The 17,867-nt window shown below is 40.4% G+C and overlaps 1 protein-coding gene across 5 annotated transcripts in view; it reads right to left on the reverse strand.

Annotated features, from left to right (window-relative positions):
* Window positions 1-203: 203 nt before the first annotated feature.
* afap1 (actin filament associated protein 1) overlaps window positions 204-17,867 on the reverse strand; it is a 98,853-nt gene continuing 81,189 nt past the window's right edge. The window contains exons 12-18 of one of the 5 annotated variants that reach the window (XM_004911244.4): window positions 13,362-13,479; window positions 12,699-12,962; window positions 10,383-10,497; window positions 9,755-9,919; window positions 7,534-7,724; window positions 6,406-6,606; window positions 204-5,743 (exon numbers count right to left, since the gene is read on the reverse strand). In XM_004911244.4, coding sequence (XP_004911301.1) covers window positions 5,717-5,743; window positions 6,406-6,606; window positions 7,534-7,724; window positions 9,755-9,919; window positions 10,383-10,497; window positions 12,699-12,962; window positions 13,362-13,479 — 1,081 coding nt within the window. In that variant the 3' untranslated portion in view covers window positions 204-5,716. The remainder of the gene's footprint in view (window positions 5,744-6,405; window positions 6,607-7,533; window positions 7,725-9,754; window positions 9,920-10,382; window positions 10,498-12,698; window positions 12,963-13,361; window positions 13,480-17,867) is intronic. The other 4 variants (XM_004911245.4, XM_002938257.5, XM_004911246.4 and 1 more) reach the window with 4 other exon arrangements.

The following is a 17,867-nucleotide window of genomic DNA, read 5'->3' on the forward strand; positions in this document are numbered from 1 at the left end:
ATCATTTAACCATGAAATAAACCCAATAGGGCTGTTCTGCCCCCAATAAGGGGTAATTATATCTTAGTTGGGATCAAGTACAGGTACTGTTTTATTATTACAGAGAAAAGGGAATCATTTAAACATGAAATAAACCCAATAGAATGAAATGTTGAATTCATTTTCTATGTCGGCATATTAAAGAAACAGGCGCAGACAAGTATATTTAAGTATATTTACTGAATGAATAGTGCACATAATTGTGTGACACCCATGTGGGTGCAAGTCCATATCAGCACTGTGTACAGAAATATTATAAAGAATAATCTAAAAAAAAAAAAAAAAAGCAATAATTCATTTAATCTACTTTAATCATAAAGAAGCAGACATGTCTTTATTAAATAAAATATGTGCATTTCAAAAATTAAATATGTCCCATAAAAGGGATCTATGTACAGTCAATACATAGCGGAATTTCAGCACCTTCTGGTTTATTTCGTGCCATTTTTTTTTTTTCACAGAATTATTCACTTTAGATATTTTTATTGAAAAATACAAGAAAGGTCATAATTACATTCATAAAGGGCAATTGGTCGTACAACGTATAGGCATGTGATCACCACATACAAATAAAAAAAAAATGAAAGACACAAACGACAATTTAAAACTGTTTGTTTGTAAAATATCAGTAGGATACAAAAAGATGGCACGCTTACAAGGAAAATTCTCTCTAAAATACAAATTTCTGCTGGCCTCTGAGTAGCCAACTGGGATTAGAACTACAGCAGAAGATGGAGGTGGCAGTTGCAGGGCCCTATCCTGCAGATGGAGCAGCCTTGGCTCTCTATGGGGTCATGTGACACGCCCTTTATCACTGCAGTCAAAGTTCTTCTCTTTCTACACATAAAGAATATTCTCATAACAATTAGCCTTTGTACAAAAACATACAGGTAGAATTGTCACTGTTTTCAGTGCATTTCACCAAAAGTGCCACCCCTATTGCTATATTGCATTGGATCCGACTGACGGTGAGTCATAGAAAGGGCCACCATGCTTGAACTGGGCCAGTGATAGTCAAAAACCTCAAAGTGGTAGTCAAAAATGGTGCTTAATGGCAGATTTTTCAAAAATCACATTTATTTTGACCATGTTGGAAAGAAATTGGCTTTCTCCTGAAGATCCATATTAATCAGGGATGCACCGAAACCAGTTTTTTGGGTTTGGCTGAACCCCCGAATCCACCCTGATGGATACCGTACAGAATCCTAATTAGCTTATGATAATTTAAGATAATTAGGATTTGGACCGTGTATTCAGCCAAAACCGAACCCTGCCAAAAAAGGCCCAATCCTGGCTTCGGTGCATCCGTAATATTTATCAATTGTTCTTCCATTCCCTTACCAGCATTTTCTCACCACTGACCACAATGTGTTTGGATGGAAATCTTTATTGTTTGTTTTTTTTCAAGAATTCTCAAGTTGCTATGTGAACTGAGAAATAAAAATAACAAAACAAATATGAAAATTTTCCTGAACATTTCTCTCCAAACTGGTCCCCAAGTGACTATTATAGGCTTTTAGTGCTGTTTCAGTTCAGGTGCCTTTCAACTGCATGAGTGTTAAGTTATATATCATTGGCTACACCAGCTGGTGGCCTGATTGGCTGGAATGGTGGCCCTTACCATAAACTGGCAGGGAACAAATGGACCTCTCATTGCTTGAACTATTGACATTAAACCCATATTGGGTGAAACATGCCTAAAAATAATCTCTAACAAGGAGTGCAAAGTGTTACATATAAAACAGCACAGGGATAGGACGTCTGTGGCAGCCATTTATTCTACTCCAATTCCCCCCATCCCTGGTTTAAGGTTTTAAGTCTCCTTGATACCAATGATGTTGTTTGTTTAGCAAAACCACATAATACCAACCTACCGGTACTTTCCATACACTAAGGAGGTCTCTGAGATCCTTGGGGAAATTCAATTACACTTAAATATATTGTGAGCACGGTGTCAATATATATAATATGAGCGTCTCTATAATTCGGTCGGGGGGTGTCAAAGTGACCAGTGGAATACTCCGAGAATCCTTAGCCAAGCTGGAAGTTATATTTCATAGTATAGGTTGATCTAGATCTAAATAATACAAAACCCAAGTACAAGGAAGGACTAAAAATAAAATCAGTTATAACATCAGGGGCCCAGGGCCACACTATGTGCAAAGACTATGGCCGTTGTCCCTTATCCAAGCCTTTTAAAGGCAGCTCTGAGTGGGACTTTATAAACCAAATGACTATTACTAGAGTGGTATATGAATACACATATGAAGGTATAGTAATAGATGGATACACATGGGCTCAATGCAATAAAATAAGCATGTGTTGGGTCACGTTCCCCAGGTGAAAACTTTGCAGATTTTATTATTTTACCCTCTTTGAAACGTGAACTAAGAAACATTGTACCCTCTACTATGAAACATAAGGATATCAGATGTTGACTTGGGAGTTCCAAGAAGTGAACACAACCCTTTGGGGTGTGTTTACTAAGATTGGAGATAAATATCTCCGGTGATGTTGCCCATAGCAACCAATCAGCAATAAGATTTGGACAGTCACCTACAAGTTAGAAATCAAAGCAAAGACCTAATTGGTTGCTACAGGCAATATCACAGGTGATCTTTATCTCCATTCTTAGTAAACATACCCCTAGTAGTAGAACATATGGATTCCACCATGACATTCATTAAGGATAATGTGGATATACATCTCTAGCTGATCATAATAACTGGGAGCACAGTTCCCATCACCCTACATCAGTCTGCTAAGGGCCTTATTTCCAAATGGTCAGAGAAGACCATTAACTACTTACCCTTTCTTTAAAATCTACCCTGTGATAATTTAAACCAAGTGTAATGGTGGGGCAGTTCTCTGCCAGCTAATGTGGATATGTGTCTCGATCTCATCATAATCACTGGGACCACAGATTCTATGACCCTATATCAGGAGTTTGCTAAGGGCCTTATTTCCCAATGGTCAGAGAAAAACATCCTCCATTTTCTGGTGAAAATATATTTTTACCTTTATCTAGGAATCAGGTTTAGCAAAATGTGTTTCTTGTTGCTGCTTCATGACTTTTTTGGACCATGTCAGGTCATTTTTTACATTATACCTGATGTTTTTGACAAAAAAATCATGATATTTGTGTTCCCTCCATACAGCAGCTAGGAAGAGCCATCATTTCCTGATGTGACAGACCTGAAACGTTACATGTATCTTTTATTTGCTGCTTTTATTCTTTTCAATATCGATGTATTTTTGAATATTTAAGAAGTGCTGGTGACTTTTGTTTTGTATGTGGTTCAAAAAATGTCCCATTCGCCCCTCTAGTTTCCAAGTAGACCACACTTGGCGACAAGCTCCATGTAGATTATTGTGTTGCAGAAGAGTGTTAGGCACCTGCACAATATCTTCTCGTTGCTAGAAAGTTATGTCCGATAATTAAAACTCTTTCTAATTGAAATGGTTACACAAAGCCGCTGCAATATATCTCTTTTGTAGAAGAACCCAGAATTCTCAGACTTCCTTTAGGTTCCTCTGACTTGTGCTTAAGGACACAATACGCAAAGCTGACAGATTTTCCCAAACACCAGCTTATCCTTCTCACTGCCAATAAACTGCTGCTGAATATCTCTCTTTCCCTAAACCAACAACAAGGTCGAAGGTGTAAATTCTTTAACATATTTACAGACATAAATTAAACAAATAAACATTAAATGAAAATATACAAATAAATAATTTAATCTGAGGATAGAAACAAAAATTTATTTTTTTCCCTAATTTTGGGCTTGTGGGCCCATTGGCCTATAGAAGTGGCAGTTAGGGCTCAGCCTGAAGGTCAGTTGGGGTGCTTATTTTCTCCACAACATTCACCTGAACGTCCATCTTGAAGGTCAACTAAAATGAGATACAAGGTGCCCTGGATATTTTTGGACCTATTCCTGCATGACTGATGCATCAATATTTTCCTATGTCTGTACCCTTGTTATGAGCCCAAGGGGGTCCCGAACTTCCAAGAGGGTCTTGAACTTAAAAAAATTCAGACAACCATTGTCCTAAAGATAAAGTTTGTCCTCTGAAGTTCAAGGCTGCTAACATACCTTCCAATAATCTTAATTAAAGATCTAGACACAAATTTTAATGACCAACTTCCACCCATGCTCTGCTCATAATTCCCATTGCCCATGGTATTCCGTGCCCATCACTCCCACTAAGCACCAAAAGACATTGGGGCGGGAAATGTAATACAAGTTGAAGATGGTAACAAAACATTTGCACAATGAGAACCATTTTTACTTTGCGCAAACAATGTTTTCCTTTTCCTCAACAGAGGTTTTGAGAACCTTCAAAAAATTGCACGTGTGATTTCTGTAGTGTGCAGTGGCACACGGAATATGTGATAAAACAAAAATAACATAAAAAAATAATAAAAACAAAAAACCCACCTTCATAGGAATTAATAAAAAAAAATACACTATGTGCTATTGTCTAATGAAGAATATTGCGATGTGCAAGTTCTTATTTATGCAAGTGTTTTTGCCTCTACAACTTTGACTACATTTCCCCATTGCTCCTCTGTTCATTAGGACTTATTCTATAATCTGTATAATTGCAATGTTTTTGAGTTGCATTTTTCAACAGTAATTTGGAATGAATATGGAGAAGAGATTTTGTGCTTGACTTTACAACTGTGATCCTTCTGAACACTTGGAATTCTTTGTATAACTGATTCACCGCCTTTGGAACGTTGAGATAGCACCAAGGTACTGTACTTATTTGGAATCTAGTATACAAAGGTCCATAAATAACAAAATGGAGGTGCTGAGTGGTGTAAAAGCTGGCAGGATGTAGGATATTCCAAATTCATTTATAATTTAGCCTTACGTGCCCTTAGTTAATAATATTGGAGACCGATTCAGTTAAGAGCTGTTTGGCTTCCTCTGCATCTAGAAGGCTAGGTAGCACACTTGGAGAGCAGGGTTGATAGTGAAGGCTGAGCATGGATGATAATAAAAGGTTTGAACTCCCCAAATATCATTTTCTATTAGGATCCGTCTTCCTATTGCCGTTTGCACTGTTTTCAAAACAAGCCAAGTCATGATAGTGTTGCTTGTTGAACCAACGTGGGAATCATTTGGGTATAAGGACCCCGTATGGAATAATGATCATGGTTTGTAACCCTCTGTCTCCACCATCTCCAGCATTGAGCTTGCCCGGCTCTGCTGGTATCAGGAATGGCTTGAAGTCACTGTAATACCAGAAGCTTCATAACGCAAAGCCTCTTCAATTACAGTCGATTAGTACAAAAGTTGAGCGACTGCATTAAAACTTAACGGTATGTTTCAACAATCAGTGCTTTGAAGATGTCGGACATGACCTTCCACAAGCACAGAAATCAAACCTAATACTTCTCTTTGTAAGAAACACATAAGGAAATGGCGGATGAAGAAGCACACCGTACCAGCAGCAAACAAATGGAGAGACATTGGTAGGCGTTCTGTTGAAGGCTGCATCCACGTTTGGCTGAGACTGACCCTTTCATTGCTGTCCCACAATGCGAGTACACATGGATTTTTCGGCAATAGATTTGTCAATCAGTCTGTGTACCAAACATTTGGCTGGTCAGTCCCTCGGTCGATGCTAGTTAAGGCGGTTACAGATGAAACAGAAGTCCTGTTCATTATGTGCCATTTTTAAGTTCCCATTCCTTAAAAAAAAAAAAAAGTTGCATTTTTATAAGAACTTTCTCAACTTTTAAATAATGAAACCAAAGTACCCAGTGGAAACCCACATAGACATAGGAAGAACATGCAAACTGCTTGGAGATACTGCCCAGGTCAACACTGCTGCAATCTGTTGAAAGTCAAGACCCAACAGTGTGGGGGCTGAAAAGTGTTGGGACTATGGGTTTTTCAAATACATTTCTATGGCCTTTTCACACTGACGTTGGGTTGATAGGTCAACCCCTATTGAATTTGCACCTTGCTTCTTATTTTTTGGTTCTCCCCAGACCTAAGAGCAAAGGGCAGTGCCACTTATGCCAGAATATGGGGGTGTTTATGAAACAATATAAATATACAGAAAGATGCAATTAATTTTGACACTTGGCATGCTGACACCCAGTTTTAGTGAATGGTGAAGTGAACCAAATGATAAAAATAATCTGCTTTACCTTCCAGCCATAACTGAACCCAAGACCCTACTGTTGAGATGTAGCAACGCTAACCCCTATCCTCCATGCCTCCCTCAAGCTGTCAGAACCCCATGGCTAGAACACAAAGCAGTTTGATTGGCTCCTTTTTGTGTGTATAGGAAGTGCTGTGGGTGTTAAGGCCATGATACCCCTATAAATGAAACAGTATCTCTCACCTTGGCCTTCCTCAAAACATGTCCCCGTACAGGTGAGTTACTTGCAGAGGGCTGTCTCTTTAAAGCGGCTGCACTGTTCACAGGTAGGGAGCATTCGGCATCGCTTGTATCACAGCTGGAGATGGGAGAATTCTCCACCGTGCGGTGCTTTAGAACCGGTGACTGCAAAACCAAGAGGATTTCATTATCACATTGACTTCCCTGGAAACACATAAAGGCCAGCTAGACCCCAAGCAACAGCGTCTTTTAAAGTAATTAGTTAAAAAGCTACTCTGTCAATCAATAGGTCTCAGCTACTGCCCTATTGATCGGGGAGGACAGAGATCTTAGTGCCATTGATAATCCCATTAAGTGAGGAGTTGCACAATATCCCTGGTACCAATATTCAATAGATACAAGAAAATCGCTTGGTTCTCCTATAAAATGACATTATCTGTAACAACAGGAACTCTCTGATTGAGAGACTGCCACAAAGGACACAGAATTCAGTATATTGTTGGTGTATTTTGCTACGTATGGATCAGAAGTGTACAGCTAAAGCTCAAGCTCAAGCAGAAGAATTCCATTGGACAGCACAAGCGCTGAACTCCTCTCATGGACTCATCAGTAAATATTATACAGTTTAAAAAGGACATATACCCTTCAACGCAGTTTAATGTAAAATTGTAACTTGAGTGCCTTTTGTTGTTCAGTCCAGTTACTGCCCAATAGAAATTATATATAAGGTTCTCTTCACCTCTTGTATCGGTTATTGATTGCTTTATATGTTACTCTGTACGTCCAGTGTATGAAACCCACTTATTGTACAGCGTTGCGGAATATGTTGGCACTTTATAAATAAATGTTAATAATAATATATATATTTTTATATATATATATATATATATATATATATATATATATATATATATATATATATATATTCTTTGATGCTATTCCTTATTCATCAGGTAGATGCATAGGGTACAATATATATATTCTTCTGTTTAGCGATTCTATACCTGTAGCTGCAACTGTGGGAACTTATTTATCTTACTAAATAGGAGGCTCTGAAATTACACCCGGAAAAGTGGCCCCTAGTTCTCTCCAGCTAAAACTCTCTCAAATGTATTAAGTATATGACATTACCTGGGACCGAGATGATCCCTGCTTGGGTTCTATTGCGAGGCCGAGCGTGATGCCCCCAGCCATGGCTTTCTTCAGACTCTCCTTCACCTCAGTAAGCTCCAGCTCCAGGGTAACCCGCTCACGCTCTTTCTGTTTGCATTCATCCTCCAGCTTCTTCATCTTCTCTTCCAGCAGCACCTGGGATTTCCTCCCTGCCAATCACACAGCGCATGGTTGGGGTATTATCACTGGGCAATGAACACCAATATTTGAACACTTTAAAGGGAATATCTACTCAAAACTATATTTTGGCACAATTGAAGAAAATGTTATTATAGAAAGTAGTATTCTTCTGGCCTAATTGTTGACTGATTGCTATTGGCCACTGCACCTGGGTTATTGTTTGTGAATAGGGTAATGCTTTTGCTGTTATTATATAGGTACTGTTCTCTCACAAAGCAGCAGAGGTGTCATGCTTTATGGCTAAGAAGCTAGTTATATAAGAGAATATTAAATGCTCCTCCACTTGAGCACACTGCATAGGCACACCATGGGATTGCACAACATGTAGGTGCTGAAGTACAGATTGCTGATCTGCTGAGCTAATAAGAAAACAGAGGAATGAGCAAATTAAAACCCAAAAGTAACAAAGGCAGTCTTTTAGAGTAGAATTTACAGGATGATGACTGCACGGAGGCATTTTTGTTGACCGCACTGAGATACCTTTTTAAATAAAGAGTGTTGTCTGTGGCAGACGTTAGCAACTCTATGCCCAGTAAGTTTCAATAAATAAAGAGAAAAATGAGCAAAAATGTACTGCTGAACACAATGGCCAGGTAAGTAACCAATGGCACACTGCAGGCATAAGCCAATCAGTCTGCAAAAGGTTCATCACCGCTATTGCATGTGTCCTCTTGCCCTTCTCCACCACCAGGTGTCAGTGTTGAGTTTGAATGGTGATCTTGACAGCCTGTAGTTAATGGCTCAATGGAACGAAATAGTAAGCACTGAGGCAGCAAAAGCAAAGAAAGTCTGTTCTTCAGAAAAACTCATATTTCCCTATTGCACGCTCAGCTGATTACTGCTTTTAACCATTTACTTGCCGTCGACCATAGAATCTAAAGAGTTGGCAGTGCCATTATGCCAGGACTGAGGGTTGATGAGATGCATGTTCCTTTAGCCACTGAATGGAGAGGGTATCTCTGAGGCCGGCAAACAGTGAGGCAGAGTTAATACACTGCAAAGGTTTTGAGAGATACAATGATCAATAGTAACCAATCAGCATTTAGCTCTTAATAGTCTAGTTTAGTCAGCTACATGAAAGCAAAATGACAGATTGGTTACTATAAATTATAAGACTGGGACAAATAGTTACATCTTTGCATCCCAAACACCAGCTTTGGGGCAGATGCAGGAAACAGCAATATTTGGTAAGGGTATAACAGTACCCCCTTAAAAGCACCTCCCCCTTCCTATAGTTAAAGAGTTAAAAAGTTGTGTGGATGACAGCCTGCCACAGTCATATAACCAATTACAGAAGCTTCTGGAGACAGCAGGTTTGGGGTCTGTGAAACCAAGGTGGGTAGCAGGTTTGAGCAAATAACACCAAAAGGCATGTAAATGATACGGCAGTACCAAATGGTTCAGAACATCACAACTAGTGTTGCACAGGCCAGCCCAAACCTGTGGGAGCACATAGTCAAACTCAACACTATGTTCTACAAGGACAACCTGCACAATATGAGTGTGGGAATGTTAAGGCTTGTTCTAGTGCCCCCTAATGGCTAGTTTAATAACCCTTTAGAACATATATGTCAAACACAAGGCTCGGGGGCCAAATCCGGCTGTTTTATGTGGCCCTTGGTGAGTGTGTCTGACCATCCAGCATGATCAATTTCCATTTTCCTCACATAGTAACTAAGACTAAGCGGTATATTTATCATGCTGTGTATAAAGTGGAGTGAAGCATTACCAGTAATGTTTCCCAAGGCATCCAATCAGTAATCAGATTTCAACAGTAGCAAAGCATCTATTGGCTGCTATGAGCAACATCACCGGTAATGTCTTACTCCACTTTTTACACATTGTGATAAATATGCCCCTTAGTATCTTACTAAGTATATTAATAAAAAATTTGGCCCGCGACTTAGCCTGTGTTTTAGATTTCGGCCCCCTTATGTGATTGAGTTTGACACCCCTGCTTTAGAAGAAGTAGCAGCAAGAAAGCTTGGGTAAAACCTACCAGCATTGGCTTCGATGGCAGCTCGTATGTCCCTTTTCTCCTTCCGAAGCTGAGCCAGTCTGTTCCGTAGCGCTTCTTTCTTTCTCAGCAATTCCTCCTCTTTCATCTGCAGTTTTTTCGCATCTGCTTCCACCCGGTTCTTCCCATATTTGTACTGCTCGGCATCTAAGTGCACAGGAACCAGGAGGTGTGGGGTGGGTTATTATCTGACATATGCCATAGCACTTTACAAAGGGTATACAGCATTCTAGGATGTAGAATAACATTTATCTATGAATGATGAAGTTGATAAACACATTTATCCCAAGGAAGTACAAGTGGCACGGTCAGCCATGTGCTTTAAGGGTGGCATCACTTAGCCGTGTATCAGCGAGCCCAGAGCCGCCTACTCATACCTTGAAGTATGAAATACACATGTATTACACAATTCAAAAAGGCACTTCATACTCTTTTCCACCCGTATGTATAGAGGCTAAACTCTATAAAGAGAAGAAAAAGAAAGTGTGCTTCACACAGTAGCCATGAACCTGACTGCCAGGCCACACGTGCCTAACACTAATTATATATATATATATATATATATATATATATATATATATAAAGACAAAAGGCCTGCTGGTGCTCTTACTTGAGGCGGTGCGTTTCACGTTGGCTGCTGGAGCTGCATTTTTCGGCTGGCTGTTGTTTATTCTTCCTTTTGCAGCAATTCCGTTGGCCATGGCAGGTGGCTTCTTGCTTTTCAGCTGTTTGGGAGAGAAGATTCAATAGTAATTGTTACTATTTGGTAGTTGGTCGGTACATTGAGCATTGACACACTGAGCTGACTCTCTTATGGAATGCAAGAAAACATAAAGATTATTTGCAGACTCCTAGATAAAAATATACAATCACCAAAAGTATACAAAAAACTGGCAATTAGGGCCACTTTAGGGCAAAGCCCTAGCAACCACCCCACACACACACAACAAATTTGTGTCAGCATGTCTAAATTCTTATAATAGGATCACTTATCCATAAACCTGTTATTCAGAAAGCCCTGAATTATGGGATGCCTTCTCCCATAGACTCCATTATAAGCAAATAATTCTCATTTAAAAAATGATTTCCTTTTTTTCTCTGTAATAATAAAACAGAAACTGTACTTGATCCCAACTAAGATATAATTACCCCTTATTGAGGCAGAACAGCCCTATTGGGTTTATTTAATGGTTAAATGATTCCCTTTTCTCTGTAATAATAAAACAGTACCTGTACTTGATCCCAACTAAGATATAATTACCCCTTATTGGGGGCAGAACAGCCCTATTGGGTTTATTTAATGGTTAAATGATTCCCTTTTCTCTGTAATAATAAAACAGTACCTGTACTTGATCCCAACTAAGATATAATTACCCCTTATTGGGGGCAGAACAGCCCTATTGGGTTTATTTCATGGTTAAATGATTCCCTTTTCTCTGTAATAATAAAACAGTAGCTTGTACTTGATGGTAACTAAGCTGCATGAATCCATATTGGTGGCAAAGCAATCATACAAGGTTTATTTCATATTTTAATCATTTTTAGCAGACTTAAGGTATGGAGATGCAAATCTGAAAAGATCCCTTAATCAGAAAATCCCAGGTCTCAAGGATTCTGGATAATATATCCAACAACCAGTTTTAATCTGTACCCTGTGCGAACAAAATTGATATATTAGCACTTGTTTATTACTGCAAAAGTGTCAACTTCTGTTCAGCATATGCATTAGGAACCAACCAATAGGATGTTTGCTTTCATTACTGTGACTAGGATCAAGCAGTAAAAGCTAACTGCAGACTGGCTGTATGAGTTCCTGGGCAATGCCATACTATATAAATACATTTCCTAGAATCATTTATAAATAAGGGTCTTCTAAACCCCAAAGGTGAGCTTGCATTATGGCACCTTACTGCATACAATCAGTCTACAAAGGAAAGTGGGTACAATGACTCTCAAAATGGAAAAAATACTGCAAAGACAAAGGATGTCTTTGAGAAAAGGGAAAACCATACTTTCACAGTCTCTATGTTCTGTTAGATAAGAGCACTAAACGTTTTTTAAGCACCAAAAAGTAATAATTGGAATCATTTGGGGCGAATTATTAACACTAGGTCATATATATATATATATATATATATATATATATATATATATACCAAGGCATTCACCCGTAGCAACTACTCTGACCTAGTGTAAATGAGTCACTAGGTTACCTGTCGGAATCCTGTCAGGGGAGGAGGGGCTAAAACATTGATGTTACAAATTGTAACAACTTCTCCACAGCTTACAGACAGCATGTAGGACCTACATAACCCACAATGCATTGCACTGTGATTTTTTTTTCTTATTGACATCATGTGTGCAGGGAATTGTGGGATTGGGAGGATGCAGGCTGCATGAATTCCAAAGTAGTCAGCCAGATCAGCAGGGGAACAGGAGGCGGGGCTTAGGGAACTGTTCCAAACCATATTATTATATTAAAGATTATAAAAAGGCTTTATATTTTTTAATTGATGTATATTGCAAATTTACTTGAAATTGTGTTTAATTTTCAAAAAGTTGTGTTTGGGTGGAGTTCCCCTTGAAATGGGCAGAGGTAGGAAGGGTAAGAATATTGCCTGTGTTTGGCAACCCAAAAATCCCTTGATACCTGGTATCAGCAAACACCTCGAAATACCCTGGTTAGGAACCAAAACCATAATATGAGATGAATAGCACATCAGCCAAGAATGACCACATAGTTGCACGCAAACAACGTCTGAGAAAACAGCTATAGAAACAGATTGCTGAGGTTATTTGAGCGCTGAAGACAGGAGATGGAACATTAGGGAAATGCTACAAATCACTGCTTCAACACCGAATGAGCAAGAGGTAAAGCAAACATGCAGGATGGAAAAGGGAAAAAGTGTAGAACAATAAATTGTACCTGAGACTGGGAACTGAGAGGTCCCCTCCCTACAGCAGAGTTGTTAGTGACAGACTGAGAAGACAGACTGGATGAGACAGGAGATTTGTAGTGGTTAGGAGGGAGTTTATCAGTAGAAAACCTATTGGCTTTTTTATCGGCTGGTGGATAGCGGGCAAAGATTTTCGGAGATGGCAAGTTATCATACAGGTCTGCATCATCGTAATGTACTTCTTCTCCATTCTTTCTGTTACGGTAAGTCTCATAGTCCTCATCGGGTCTCCACTGCAACACACATACTGTTAGTGCTAGCAAAGAGAACATGCAACAGTGGGACAGAGTCACTGCATTCAAAAGCCTCAAAGTAGACCCATCAAACCATCATCAGGTACAAAGCCCATAAAGTAGATGCTTCAGGTTGAAGTAAAGCCCATAGAGTAGATGTTTGTGACAAGTCTTTGATACTAGAGGAGAATTCACCCATAAACTTAACTATAATAAAATGACTACAGTCACAAATCTGTGTTGGACATACAGGTTATTAAACGTTGACAAATAAACTAGTGTCCAGTATATTTAATGGAGACCTGTTATTGGACATGTAGTCAATGCAAACCATTAGCTGTTGTCAGGATTTGCTATTGATTTGTTGCTTTACGCGTGCCATCCTTGCTTAGTACTTACCAATCCATTAATGCAGGGAACATCATCGTAATGAAGGGCCACTCCACTGGGACAAGAGTAGCCATTTGTAGTAGCTTCTCGGTATGGGTTTGCAGAGATTACTCTTCTGTTCATAAAGCTGCAAGAGAAGTACAAAGACACATTGACACCCTAGAAACCTCATTAACCCAGAAATTCCACTTATTACACTATTAGTGTGTTAATGGGTGACGGGATGTGGATGGGTTGTTTTGTATTTTTCCTGACCATTAGCTTCTCTGTCTTTCAGTTCCATTGCCCATCAGACCTCCCCAGCAGTCTGGCATTCATTTGAAATTGAGTTTTTTAAGCTTTATCATGCTCTATATAGGCAAAAAGTATCCAGACAACTGTCTATTCAACATCTCGTTCCCAAACCAAGGTAGCTGGTCCTCCATTTGCTGCTATAAAAGCCCCTGCTCTGCTGAGAAGGTTCTCCACTCAATGTTAGAACAATGTTGGTTGAATTTGCTTACAATTAACACATAGGAGCATAAGTGAGGTTGAGCGCTCTCATGTTTAGTTAGCAGACCTGTCCAACAGTCAACATTCCCATTCATCCCATAGGTCAGTGATCCCCAACCAGACCCTCGTGAGCAAGATGTTGCTCACCAACCCCCTTGGATGTTGCTCCCAGTGGCCTCAAAGCAGGGGCTTATTCAGAATTCCCCTTACATTCACAGGAAGGAGTTTTTGAGCTTGTAAAATTCTGTTGCTAATCTTTTTGTAGAATTAGGCTGCAGGCCCTCTAAGAGACAGAGCTCTTCTTGCTTCTTATAGAATGTATTCAGTCCTGAGATCTGCAGTTTGCTCTTCGGTTACTGCACAATGTGACTTGTGGGACAGAGTGCTGGACTTTCTATAAATGGCAAATGGAAAAGACGTGCAATGCAAAATATGCTTCAAATATGGCCAATAAGAACAATAGAATGAGATGTGTTTGGGCGTTGCCATATATATAGCATATGTCAACCTTTCCAAATAACTGCTTAAATCTGGTGCTGGCCAGATCAGTCGCACTTCCATTGTACTTGTATACTCTATTTAGCCTTGGAGTGCTCCCACAACCCCCTTCTGTGTATCTATGTATTTTAGCAGAGTTATTCTGCAGGAAGAATGGCCAAACGTCCATGTGGGTGCAGCACCCCCACACCCTTCCCTTTAATGGTGGTCTTATGCCTTTAAAAAAATGGGGGAGGATTAAGCCTGTAGAACCAAGCTGTGGTCTTGGCAATCTCTCTCTATAAAAGCTGAAGGCATGGGGGAGGACTAAGCCCTCTGACTCAAACCAGCCCCCAGGTCAAGAATGGCAGCAGTGCACAGGAGTGCCAGCCTTTGAAAAATATGACCAGAGGTAAATAGATAGGACCACCATACGGGGTTTACCTTGACATGGTATGGTGGCTTACCAATCTTATGATCATAATTTTGTAACTTAAACCCCGTTTTTTCTAAATACATGCACTAGCATAGATAGTTTACTTATGAAACAGGGGACCAGGGAATGTGCATTGATCAATCCCCCTCTACTTTTGTATCCTTGTAGTCAATTTGGCCAGATCAGTCGCACTTCCATTGTACTTGTATACTCTATTTAGCCTTGGAGTGCTCCCACAACCCCCTTCTGTGTATCTAAATCTGGTGCTAAGTGCAGAGTAGAAAACTGCTGTTCTGTCCGGCCCTCCCCGCAGAATCAGGAGACACTGCTGTGTCATGATATAAGCAGCGTAAAACTGCTAATATCATGAAAAAAAATTACTGTAAATTGCAAAAGTGCTCAGAACAGCACTCTGAGCAATTTCACACTGATATATTGGTAGAAATATATTCTCTTTATAAGTAAACCTTGAAAATAAGTGAATGTCAAATTGATAAGAGTGACATTCTAAGCACTTTTGCAATTTACATGTATTGTTTATTTATTTTTCAATTCCAAGATATTAAGGGACAAGTTATTGTCAATATGAATGAATTTTGTAACAGTGCCACCTGCTGGTCGCTTTCTGAACATGATGTTGTTGAGGAAATTGTTAAAGAGGCTTTTCTGATGTTTTTCTGGTTACAAAAGATGTGAGAAAAGTTAACTGAGGTTTCTAATGTTTTTACAACCAGAAGAACATCAGATCACCCCTACTTCCTGGCAACTTCCTTGACAACAGCATGGTTGGAAAGTGACCAAGGTGGTGCTATTCATATTGACTGTAATGAATGTAAACGAATAAATGTAAGCTGTATCAATTATACATTCACTTATTTTAAAGGTTTACTTATCCTTTAAATATACCTCTGTAACTCAGTGCCTTAAGGCCCCCATACACGGGCCGATAGAAGCTACCGATATTGGTCCCTTGGACCGATTCGGCAGCTAATCGGCCCGTGTATGGGCAGAAACAAGCGGCCTGCCCGACCGATATCTGGCCTGAAATTGGCCAGATATCGATCGGCCAGGTTAGAAAATCCAGTCGGATCGGGGACCGCATCGGCTCGTTGATGCGGTCCCCGAACCGACTGCCTCATGGCTGCAACTGTAATCCGATCGTTTGGCAACTTGCTACCCGATATCGCCCACCCGTAGGTGGGGATATCGGGTAAAGATCCGCTCGCTTGGCGACATCGCCAAGCGAGCGGATCTTATAGTGTATGGGGACCTTTAGGCAAATATGATTCACCAGTACAAAGGAAGGCTGGATAATGGGTAAATCCATTAGCAGCATGGGGGCCTTCATGAAGTTGTCAGAAGAGACTCCTGGTAAGTCAGTAATATCCCAAATGTTAAACTTTGCAGCTTTCTCTTGCTGCCTCTGCTTTTTCTGTTTCTCGTAACTCCAGTCGCATGTGTGCTATGCATCATAATTCATATTCAAGAGGTTGGCCGCTTGCCTGGTCTTCTTAAAATTCCAGACCACCTCAAGGGTTTGCAGAATAAATACAGTTGTTTAATTAAATCTAATAGGAATGGTTAGCATCCATCAGCTGAGATAGCAGTAATTGTGGCCAAACTTGGATGCTGTTACCATCATCGTTTTGATTTATTAAACAGCGTAAGGAGCGTGACCTCATTGAATTTTGGAAATGAAACATTAACCAACTGGTTAATTTTAGCAAATATTCAATGTGAGGTTGGATTTTATTAAAGGGCAAACGGTCTCCTGTGGTAATTACTTTCCAAGCACTGTTATAATCCAACCTGAATGCATGTATGTATTTATTTAGAGAGGCACATGGGGAACTGTGATGACTACTGCCCTCGGCCAGAATACAGCACCAATCATAACGCCCTCCGCCTGTCAGCACTCCTAACATTCATTATTGATATGCACCCTGGCTCATACACAAAGTGGTGACAGACATACAACCCCACCAAAACACTCAGAGGTCCGACCCCCATGAATGTGCAGCCAGGACAATCCTCATCAAGGAATACCTTTAACCGCTAAGATTTGTGCCAAAATCTGTGCCAGATGCATACCTGCCAATCAGTGGTTTTTCCGCTGGCATATTTAGGCTGGCAGAGAAAATGCCTTGTGTGACACTATCCCAAGGCCAATGCAACACGGGGTTGATTTTGGCATGCAGATAAACACAGGACAAAAAGCAGCTCCTACGTTGGCATCAGCCCAGGTGCAGGCACATGGAGCAGATATTATTAACAAAATGCATACTCAAGAATTTTAGTACCAAATGAGTCTGTGTGCCTGTACCCGGGGCAACACACTGACTCTGGGTGCAGGCACAGGGAAAGGCTTATGCCAGCGTAGGGGCTGATTCTTGGCCTGCGTTTTATTCATTAGCGTAAGGCAGTGATCCCCAACCAGTGGCTCAGGGGCAACATGTTGCTCCCCAACCCCTTGGGTGTTGCTCCCAGTGGCCTTAAAGCAGGTGTGTATTATATTTTTGAATTCCTGGCAAGTTTTGGTTGCATAAAAACCTGCCAACAGAGCCCCCTGTAGGCTGCCAGTCCACATAAGGGCTACCAAATAGCCAATAATAGCTCTTATTTGGCACCCCCAGAGTTTTTTATGCTGGTGTTGCTCCCCTACAGTTTTTCCATTTGAATGTGGTTCACGCGTATAAAAGGCTGGGGCCCCTTTTCCTAAGGACTTCAACTTTTACAATGAGGGAAGGCACAGGTGTTCCCCATTCCACCCATAACTGCTGCTTGTATCTCAGGCTTACAGATAAGGAGGGAGTATATGATACAGAAGCTGACTACCTCCTACAACTGCTCTGAAGTGCAACATGCAAGATCTAATGTAAAATGAAAGTGCTTTGTATTTCACTGTTCTATGTTGTCCAAATGTAAGTATTGTTATACTTGGAGGACTGTGGAGGGCACCTCATCCTGACTTCCACTACATGTGCTCCTTGTTTGCAATCGCTGCCAGGGAGCCTAAGCACCAGTAGTGATGCGACCATCAACCCTACTGCACTGTTCTACTTTACAGAGCACGTATGGGGGAAGGGGCTGCCTCCGAGGGAGGGCTTCAT

The sequence above is a fragment of the Xenopus tropicalis genome, chromosome 1, assembly GCF_000004195.4.
Source record: "Xenopus tropicalis strain Nigerian chromosome 1, UCB_Xtro_10.0, whole genome shotgun sequence".
Lineage (NCBI taxonomy): Eukaryota > Metazoa > Chordata > Amphibia > Anura > Pipidae > Xenopus > Xenopus tropicalis.